The 10,161-nt window shown below is 37.4% G+C and overlaps 2 protein-coding genes across 2 annotated transcripts in view; both read left to right on the top strand.

Moving 5' to 3' along the window:
- The first annotated feature begins 1,236 nt into the window (after positions 1-1,236).
- LOC123512795 lies at positions 1,237-2,715 on the top strand. The gene is made up of 2 exons (XM_045269380.1): positions 1,237-1,376; positions 2,347-2,715. The coding sequence occupies exons 1-2, from the start codon at positions 1,352-1,354 to the stop codon at positions 2,685-2,687; spliced, it is 366 nt and encodes a 121-aa protein (XP_045125315.1). The 5' UTR covers positions 1,237-1,351; the 3' UTR covers positions 2,688-2,715.
- A 2,074-nt stretch (positions 2,716-4,789) lies between these two features.
- LOC123512767 (cationic amino acid transporter 2, vacuolar-like) overlaps positions 4,790-10,161 on the top strand; it is a 22,776-nt gene continuing 17,404 nt past the window's right edge. The window contains 2 exon segments of the mRNA XM_045269344.1: positions 4,790-4,992; positions 8,873-9,741. Of these exon segments, the coding sequence (XP_045125279.1) occupies positions 9,444-9,741 (298 nt within the window). The 5' untranslated portion in view covers positions 4,790-4,992; positions 8,873-9,443.

Below are 10,161 nucleotides of genomic sequence, written 5' to 3' on the forward strand. Positions count from 1 at the left end.
ATATTATTTTATTATTTTTTTAGTTTGTTTGGAAGCCAGATGATTATGATAGTCAGTTTTGTAGTGTTATTGTTATTTCTACTATTTTCATTGTTATTTTTATCATTTTTCCATTTTCTTTCATTGGTTTTCTTATTTCCATATTTTGAAGTTCATTTATTCAGAGGTGAAACAATAACAGTGCCTACTTATGTATTTGTATCATTATTATTACTACTTTTTATTTTCATTAGTATTTCAATCTATATCTCTTAATCCAAGTTAGACAAGTCAGGAGAGAGAGAGAGAGAGAGAGAGAGAGAGAGAGAGAGAGAGTCTTAGTCACCCCTATTGTTTTATTGGTTGAGATAGCCTTGGTATATGCATGTATGTGTGTATGTTTGTATGTTTATTGGTTGTATTTTTGTATGTTTGTATGTCTTCTGCTCAAGTCAAATAAAAATACTCGAGTCATTTTATATATTGTTGATTTGCTTGTTTTTTTTCATGATTTTGTGTGTTTAGGTTCCCCTCACACACACTCTCTCTCTCTCTCTCTCTCTCTCTCTAAGAACAAACACAAAGATAAAAATCAGGACAAAAACTACAATAAAAAAACAAATATTGAAAAGAAAACAGCCAATTACAAATCAAAACAAATAATAATAATAATAATAATAATAATAATAATAATAACATCAATAAGAATAAAAACAGGAAAGTTACAAGATACTTCCACAACTTTTTCTTGCATTACTTGAACATCCGTGTCTGTTACGAGGAAGAGAAAGATAGGAGGTAGAGAGGAAGATAATGAAGAAGAACAAGAGGAGGAGGAGGAAGATAGTGAGGTGCCTCTACTGTGAAGGGAGGCAGAAGGAGGAGAGACAGTGAGGAAACACGAAGAAAAAATGAGAAGGTAACTAGAGAATTGAAGGAAGAAAGAAAAGGAGAGAAGGTGAAATGAAAGTAGGAAAGACAGAAAACAAGATGAAGGGTGGAAATACTGAGACTGAATAACAAAGTAGAAGAAAAGACAAAAGAACAAAAGGAAAAAATCAAGAAAAATAAAAGGAAGAAAAGACAAGAACAGTAAGAAAACGGAATAGGAAAAATAAAGAATATAAGAAAAAACTGGGAAAATAAGAACGAATAAGAGAAAAACAAAGAAAAACAGGAAAACAATAAGAAAGAACAAGAAAGCAAAACGAAATAGAAAATAATAAACAATAACAACAACAACAACAAAAGGAAAGATTAAGAAAGAATCGCAAGAAACAAGTAAAATAATATTAGAAAAGGAAAAAAAAAAAAAATAAGGAAGCATTAGTTTGGAAATACAAAAGAAAACTTGAAATATATGTAACCTGTGATGGAATATTGCTTCAGAATGGAAAGTAAGTAATAGTAGTAGTAGTAGTAGTAGTAGCAGTAGCAGTAGTAGTAGTAGTAGTAGTAGTAGTAGTAGTAGTAGTAGTAGTAGTAATAGCTGCAATTTTTTTTACAATATGCATAAATAAATGTTAGTAGTAGTAATTGTAGCACCAAAATGTAGTAAAAGCGAAAACAGTAGTAGTAGTAGTAGTAGTAGTTGTTGTTGTTGTTGTTGTTGTTGTTGTTGTTGTAGTAGTAGTAATAATAGTAGTAGTAGTAGTAGCAATAGTAGTAGTAGTAATAGTAGTTGTAGCAGTAGTAGTAGTAATAGTAGTAGTAGCAGTAGTAGTAGTAGTAGTTGTAGTAGTAGTAATAATAGTAGTAGTAGTAGTAGTAGTAGTAGTAGTAGCAGTAGTAGTAGTAGCAGTAGTAGTAGTAGTAGTAGTAGTAGTAGTAGTAGTAGTAGTAGTAGTAGCTGCACTTAACTCGAGGCTATATTCTGCATTACTGCGTCGCTCCTCTCCTTTCCAAAGACAAACTGAAGTGACACAGGATTGTATCATAACGAGTTTGTACAGTTGTGGTCACAGATTAACCAACTCTATACATCATTAACATCATTTAACATCACTAACAGGAGAAGCTTTCTTGAGAACGCGACTGACGATCTTTGAGGCCTTGAAGAACAGAAGCAGTGAGAGAGCAAAACGTTTCAGAATACCTGCCTTTATCTTACCCTTTCTGTACTAAGACGCATTTTTATCTTGAGATTTGTGCACCATTAGACCATTTTATTGACAATGGGAAGGGTCTGTGGAGGGCAGAAGATTAATGGCCACAGTCTTCAATATTCTAATCCCCACACATAAGTTTCTAAAGCTGTATAAAACCACCAAATAGTCACCAGAATGAATACGGAAACGCGTCATGGTACAGAAGAGGTTCACACAACTATAGCTAATTACACACTCCCCTTTCTCTCCTCTTCCCTAGGACATACGTGTGCTATAACTGTGGGGGTGGCTGTTGGTATGCTGCTGCTGCTGCTTCTATACGCCTGCTGGAAACACTTAAGGACTCAAACAACGCCATCAGGACCCCCAATATGGTACATCAACGAACCAGTGCTCTCCACCCCACACCAACCCTTGTGTCTGAGCGCCACGAACCCCAGTCTTCTCAACATACACCCCGCAGTTCAAAACCCCCTCCTCTCGCGCCCTCCAGCCTCGCCCTTCTGCAGGAGAAACTCGGTGGTAAGGGTAGTAAGGGATCAGCAGATGCCTTCCCTGTCTCGCCGTGATAGTATCAACTCTGTCTACGAGTTGGTTTGAGCGTCTCCTTTTTTTTTTTTTTATACCATGTGGGCTTTTCACGGGAATTTATGGGCTAAAGGGGATATTTTTTGGGGGTATCTCCTATCTCAAAGCCCACCCGTTAGGAAACCGTTGCCCCGAGTGAGGAAGCCCGACCTACACTTTGACCGTAGACAGGATTCGAACCCGTGTGCTTGGAGACCCCTCGGAACCCAAAGCTTTTAATTCCATCTGGGTTTTATTTGATTCAGTTTTTGTGTATTGTATTATCATTGTTGTTATTATTACTATTATTATTATTATGTAGATTTCTGAGGAGATGGCAGGGTAATTTCTTTCTCCATTTCTTGATTTTTTTTATAATAATATTTGTTTGTGTGTTTGATTTATATTTGAACAATTTATTAAAGAGTTGTTTGAATAACTTTTCTCTCTCTCTCTCTCTCTCTCTCTCTCTCTCTCTCTCTCTCTCTCTCTCTCTCTCACACATTTATGATGAAACATTGTCTTCGTCCATATATACATTTATTTACGAACATTTATGATTATTATTAGATATATTACGTAATTATGAATGACCTAACGTGACTTCATCTCATCTTAAGTCATTAATGTTATAATTTAAAAGTTTATTATTATCATTATTATTTTTATTATTATTGTTATTATTATTATTATCATTATTATTATTATTATTATTATTATTATTATTATTATTATTATTATTATTATTATTATTATTATCATTATTATTATTATTATTATTATTATTATTATTATTATTATTATCATTGTTATTATCAATCAATATTAGTAAGTTTATATAATAAACATATTATCCTTGGATCTTTTTGTTATTTACCAGTTTGTCTATCTGGCACACCCACTACTATCGTGGAGCGATAATCGTTGAACAATCATCGTACAGCGAGCTCAGAGCTCATAGACCGATCTTCGGGTAGGACTGAGACCACATCACACACAACATATATATATATATATATATATATATATATATATATATATATATATATATATATATATATATATATATAGATATAGAGAGAGAGAGAGAGAGAGAGAGAGAGAGAGAGAGAGAGAGAGAGAGAGAGAGAGAGAGTGAATTGAACTAGTTGAGCAAATGAGAGTGAAGGCAAGAGTGACCGAGTTGAATGGAAAGCATGATTGAATTGAGAGTGGTAGAGTGAGAGTGACTGTGGCTATGAAGAAATAAGAGAGCATGAGCCAGCGTGAGAGACAACATGAAGGGAAAAAAAGACAGTGTGAAAGAAAGAAATAAGTGTGAGAGTGACAAAGAGGGAGAGAGTAAGAGTGAGTGAGAGTGAGTGAATGAGAGAATATCTGTGAGAGTGAAAGAGCCACAAGGAATGAGAGAGTAAGAAAGAAACAATTAGAATTAGAATAGTTGAGAGAGAGAGAGAGAGAGAGAGAGAGAGAGAGGTGGGATTAGCGATAAAGTTATCTCGCCTTGCTGCCTTCAAGCTCGCTCTCTCTTTCTCTCTCTCTCTCTCTCTCTCTCTCTCTCTCTCTCTCTCTGAATGTTGTGTGTACTGCTCTCTCTCTCTCTCTCTCTCTCTCTGAATGTTGTGTGTAGCTACTGTTCTCTCTCTCTCTCTCTCTCTCTCTCTCTCTCTCTCTCTCTCTCTCTCTCTGAATGTTGTGTGTACTGCTCTCTCTCTCTCTCTCTCTCTCTCTCTCTGAAGGCTTTGCTGAAGGTTACAAATTCCATAATAATGAGACAAACGAAGTAAAAAGCGTATCCACAATTATTTATTTATTTATTTATTTGCTTCTTTTTCTACAAATTTAACCAACTTGACCTACCATATCAGAGAGAGAGAGAGAGAGAGAGAGAGAGAGAGAGAGCAGGATATTTCGAAACTAATTGTGATAAATAAAAATCCACAAGGCACAACTTACTAAAGCCACAGATAAGCAAAATAGACTAGGAAAAAAGACAAAAACGAAAATATATGAATAATAGATGTTAGAATAGCGTGAATCACCATTAAAAACCATCCACGTGCTGAACTGAACGAACCATTACGGGAAAGAGAAGTTAAAAGACCCGTGACAACTCGTGAGCGAAGAGAAAACGGACTCGACTCAGTTACCCATCAGCCTTTACGGGGGAAGGATGTGCTGCATTTCTCGCTCCTCCCCTATTGCGTGTGTCCTGACCCCTCGTATTGACCCAGGTCGCGCTGGTGCCACTGTGGGTGAAGGTTAGGAAGGGAGTGATTGACCTGTTAAGAGCATCGCCATCCTAACTACAGGTTCCTAACGCGGCTACAGTAGATAAGTTAGTAGTAATAGCTGGTTTTAAAATGTTTTCCTTACAGTTCTAAGAATTAAATGTGATGTGTTTTTGATCAAGAGAGAGAGAGAGAGAGAGAGAGTGAGAGTGAGTGAGTGAGTGAGTTTAAGGTAATCTAGTTGAAGAAATATTGTTCTTACTTTTATTTCTGTTTATTTTTATTATTTTTGTATTTATATTTTGTTTGATGCTACTACTACTACTACTACTACTACTACTACTACTACTACTACTACTACTACTACTACTACTACTACTACTACTACTACTACTACTACTATATTTTCTTCCACTTTTCCTCCTCCTCCTCTTCCTCCTCCTCCTCCTCCTTGTTTATTTTCCTTGTTTTATTTTTTCCTTCTTGTTCTTCACTTTTTTTTCGCGTATAACAACAACAACAACAACAACAACAACAACAACAACTACTACTACTACTACTACTACTACTACTACTACTACTACTACTACCACCACCACCACTACTACTGTAACTTTACGTACTGAATCATACGTGGAACAAAAAAGGCAGGAAGAGGAAACGAGAGAGAGAGAGAGAGAGAGAGAGAGAGAGAGAGAGAGAGAGAGAGAGAGAGAGATTACCTGTGACACCTGTGCTCAAGGGGGGGTAGGGAGAACATCTGTCCAGGTGTGACTAATAAACCTAACCTAACCTTTCTCGGATCGATAAAATGCAATTGCTCTTTTAAAATGTGAATGATTAAATGGTGACCCACTAAGATGGCAACGTTCTCTCCCCTTCCCCCCCTTCCCCCTTTCCCCATCCCTCCCCTTTCCCCTCCCCATCCCTCCCTAACCCCTCCCTCGTGTTTTTTTGTGTGTTTTTTTGTTGTTTCGGTTTGTGATTTGTTCCTTTTTCTTTCTTTTTGATATTCCCGTTTTCTTTAGTATTTCTATTTATTTATCTATCTGTCTGTCGATCTATCTATCCATCAATCTGTCTGTCTATCTATCTACCTACCTACCTATCTACCTACCTACCTACCTACCTACCTACCTACCTATCTATCTATCTATCTATCTATCTATCTATTCCTGCGTAAATTAACTTTTCAGATAGAGAGAGAGAGAGAGAGAGAGAGAGAGAGAGAGAGAGAGAGAGAGAGAGATTTATCGATACCATTACACATTGATTTATTTTTTTCTATTATTTTTGCTTCATTTTTGGTCGTTGATTTATTTATTTACTTTGTTCATGTTTGAGTGTTGCCATAAGGAGGGTTTACAAATAACACATGAGAGAAGTAAGGAAGGAAGATAGAAAGGAAGGAAGGAAAGAAGGAAGAAAGAAAGAAAGAAAGGAATAAGAGAATAACTGACAACTGTATCGAAGTGAGAGAGAGAGAGAGAGAGAGAGAGAGAGAGAGAGAGAGAGAGAGAGAGAGAGAGATACTTCGTCCGTTTCTCTCTCTCTCTCTCTCTCTCTCTCGTGCCGTGTCCTGTTCATGTTTTCCTGTCTTTTTTTTCTGTTTTTTATTCTAACACTAAATTATACGAAAGATCGCGTGTAGAGAGAGAGAGAGAGAGAGAGAGAGAGAGAGAGAGAGAGAGAGAGAGAGAGAGAGAATAGCCTAGGTATGTTTAGTTTCAGAGAGAGAGAGAGAGAGAGAGAGAAATGCCTTAGAGTCCATTCATGCTAGGAATAACACACAAATATCGCCCGTTTAGTCTTTCCTTGAAGTGGCCAAGTGTGTGTGTGTGTGTGTGTGTGTGTGTGTGTGTGTGTGTGTGTGTGTGTGTGTGTGTGTGTGTGTTTGGCCTTGACTTTCGTGACGGTCAGGCAAGACATATTGGGAATTTCTCTCTCTCTCTCTCTCTCTCTCTCTCTCTCTCTCTCTCTCTCTCTCTCTCTCTCTGTTCACCATGATATTTTTTTAGACAAGAATAATTTGTATAGTAAAAATCAGTCCCGAATAATGAAAATAATAATAATAATAATAATAATAATAATAATAATAATAGTAAACATTATATATTCAATTAATAAGCATATCTCTCTTCATTTCATTGTAACCAAATAGATAGACAGATAAATAGATTTTCACCACGTATATAGATAAACAGATAGATAGATAGACAAATTGATAGATAGGTAGGTAGATAGATATAAATTTTTGGCTCCTTATAGATAGATACATAGATAAATAGATAAGTAGATAGTCTGATAGATAGACACGTATAGACAGATATATAGATAGACATGATAGACAGATAAATAGATAAACAGACAGACACAGACTTCACCTGGTATAGACAGATAGATAAGGAAGCAATTTAGTATAGCGATAAGGAGCATTGGGGAGCATTGGTGTGTTGATTAGGTTAGTTAATGTGTGGTTCATGGTTATCCTGTGTGGGGGAATGGCCTGTGGAAGGAGAAAGAGGCTAAATGAAAAGAAAGTTGAGGTTTTAACCTTTTATTACTGGCACGCATTTCTACCTTGAGTTTGGGTGTGATTAGACGATTTTATTGACATTAGGAAGTGTCTATGGAGGTCAGAAGATAAATGGCCAGTCACAATATAGATACAAACAGAAAAAAAAAAAATTAAGGAAAAATGGTGGGGAGCCTGCGCGCATGTACACAACAACAACAACAATAACAATAATGAAAACAACAAAACAAAAACAAGAGGAATCAAGTCAATAAGACCTTGAAAAATGAATCATACGAGAAAAACACCCTTAAAAACACCATAGAATTTTAGATAGGGGCGCCGTACAGCTGAGTGGGCGCCTGTAAACCTCCAGAAACTCCACCCACACCCCTTCCAACCTCTGCAATACCTCTATCACCCACAGCAACACCCCAATAGCCTCATTTACACCCCTCAAAAAAAAAACTTTCGAAGCTTCAATCAACATTATACCACTGATTTGATACTGCTAACTGAATATCGTTCCATTAGGGCATAGAAAACGGTCTTCACTACTTTAATCCCCTACATAAGTACAAATAGTAAGCAGAGTGAATATGGCAACGCGTCATGGTACTGAAGGGGTTTAGTAGAGTTTAGTGAAGGAAAAGAAAGAGAAATTAAGGAGAAAAAGAAGAGAAGAAGATATGTTTAGGTACGTTTAAGCCTGTGATTTCTGTTTAGTGATTGTTAATGTGAGAGAAAATGAAAAATGAATGTAAGTTTGTCGAAATGAAAGAAAAAAAATATTGAAAAAGGAAATATTAAGTCGTTTTAATTTTTTTTTCTTTTAAATAGTTATGTAGTTCTCTCTCTCTCTCTCTCTCTCTCTCTCTCTCTCTCTCTCTCTCTCTCTCTCTCTCTCTCTCTCTAACACTATTAATATCTTATAAGGTTTCTGGATTTTCTACTTTTGGGCTTCCTCTCCCCTCCCCCCCCCCCTCCCTCTCTCTCTCTCTCTCTCTCTCTCTCTCTCTCTCTCTCTCTCTCTCTCTCTCTCTCTCTCTCTCAGATAATCGATTAAATTTCTCATTCTCTCTATCTACTCCAGGTTTTCGTTCATCGAGAAGGAAGGAAGGAGAGAAATACGAAAGATAGACAGTGATAAATGAGAGAGAGAGAGAGAGAGAGAGAGAGAGAGAGAGAGAGAGAGAGAGAGAGAGAGAGAGAAGTGAAAGGTGAATAACTCTGTAAGTGAAGGAAGGAAGGAAGAAATGAAGGAAGTGAGTGAATGATGGCGAATAATGAATAATGAAGAAAACAAAATGGCGCCGCCGTGACTTATCTTCCTGAACACACACACACACACACACACACACACACACACACACACACACACACACACACACACACACACACACGGATGTTTTTTAATCTCATGTTTTATTTATTTATTTATCTATTTATTTATATATTTGTTTATTTTGAAGGTGGAAAATAAGGAAATAGAAATAAATAGTGGAAATGAAGACAAAAAGTGAACGTAAAGTGAAGAAAAGATAAAAGAAAACGAGATAAAGAAATAAAATGAAAGGAAATGAAATAAAAGTGAAAGAAAATGGGAAGAAGTGAGAGACGAAATGAAAATCGTGAAAGATGAAGACAAAATGTGAAGTGGAAGATGGAAATAAAAAAAAAACTTGATAAACATGAATAGATAAGGAGAAAAATAAGATAACGAGTAAAAAGGAACGACTAATAAAGGAGACGGAAGAGGAAAATAAAAAAAAAAACACTTGATGAAAGGAGGAAATAGTGATAAATAAACATAATTAGAAAGAAAGAAAAAAAAAGAAAATAGAAAAAATAAAGAAAATTTTTAAAAATAAGAAAAATAAAAGAAAAGTAGTGAATATTATCAGAGAGAGAGAGAGAGAGAGAGAGAGAGAGAGAGAGAGAGAGAGAGAGAGAGAGAACACGAGAACGAGAAAGAGACCGACTCACCCACTCACCCACCCGCCCACCAACTACCACCACCACCACCACCACCACGCCCTCAAAATGACACCACCACTTCTCCACCCACGGCGCCCACACTCCTTGGCCGCCTCTGCCCGTCACATTTACGCTGCCCTCGTAAGAACCCGCCCATTGGCCCCTCAGACACGCCCACACCAGAACCACGCCTCGGGAATATGGGGCGCCAGTGGGCGGGGCGTGGGCATGTTAGTCTACAGGAGTGTGGGGATGTGGGCGGCCATGGGCGTGAGTTACCTGGTGGGGATCGTGGCGGGACCCATTGCAGGGGCAGCTGTGACCTCATCTCTCCTTGTGGCTGCCGTGACCTCGCTTCTGACAGGTGAGAGAGAGAGAGAGAGAGAGAGAGAGAGAGAGAAGGAACAGATATAATTAACTCCTGTTAGCTTGTTTAGGTTAAGTTAGATTTCGATAGAATTGTAAAAATCAAAACATGAAATAAAATAATGAATTTCTAAAGAAAAGGAAGAAGAACGTGTGTGTGTGTGTGTGTGTGTGTGTGTGTGTGTGTGTGTGTGTGTGTGTGTTATGTTGTGTTTATTCACCACCACGGTCGTCTGCTGGTTACCCAGCCAGGCTTTCCCCTACGGAAAGAGGTCAGAGCTTGTAGTGACCGATCTTCGGGTAAGATTAAGACCACGCCACACACAACACACACCGGGAAAGCGAGGCCACAACCCCTCGAGTTACATCCCGTACCTATTTACTGCTAGGTGAACAGACCCTACACATTAAGAGGCTT

This window comes from Portunus trituberculatus, chromosome 34 (assembly GCF_017591435.1).
Source record: "Portunus trituberculatus isolate SZX2019 chromosome 34, ASM1759143v1, whole genome shotgun sequence".
Lineage (NCBI taxonomy): Eukaryota > Metazoa > Arthropoda > Malacostraca > Decapoda > Portunidae > Portunus > Portunus trituberculatus.

Excerpts from the sequence above, each read along its gene's own strand:
- LOC123512795 (XM_045269380.1), top strand. The coding sequence starts at position 1,352 with ATGGAATATTGCTTCAGAATGGAAA. Across the intron at positions 1,377-2,346 it reads ATATTGCTTCAGAATGGAAA|GACATACGTGTGCTATAACT; the intron begins GTAAGTAATAGT and ends CCTCTTCCCTAG.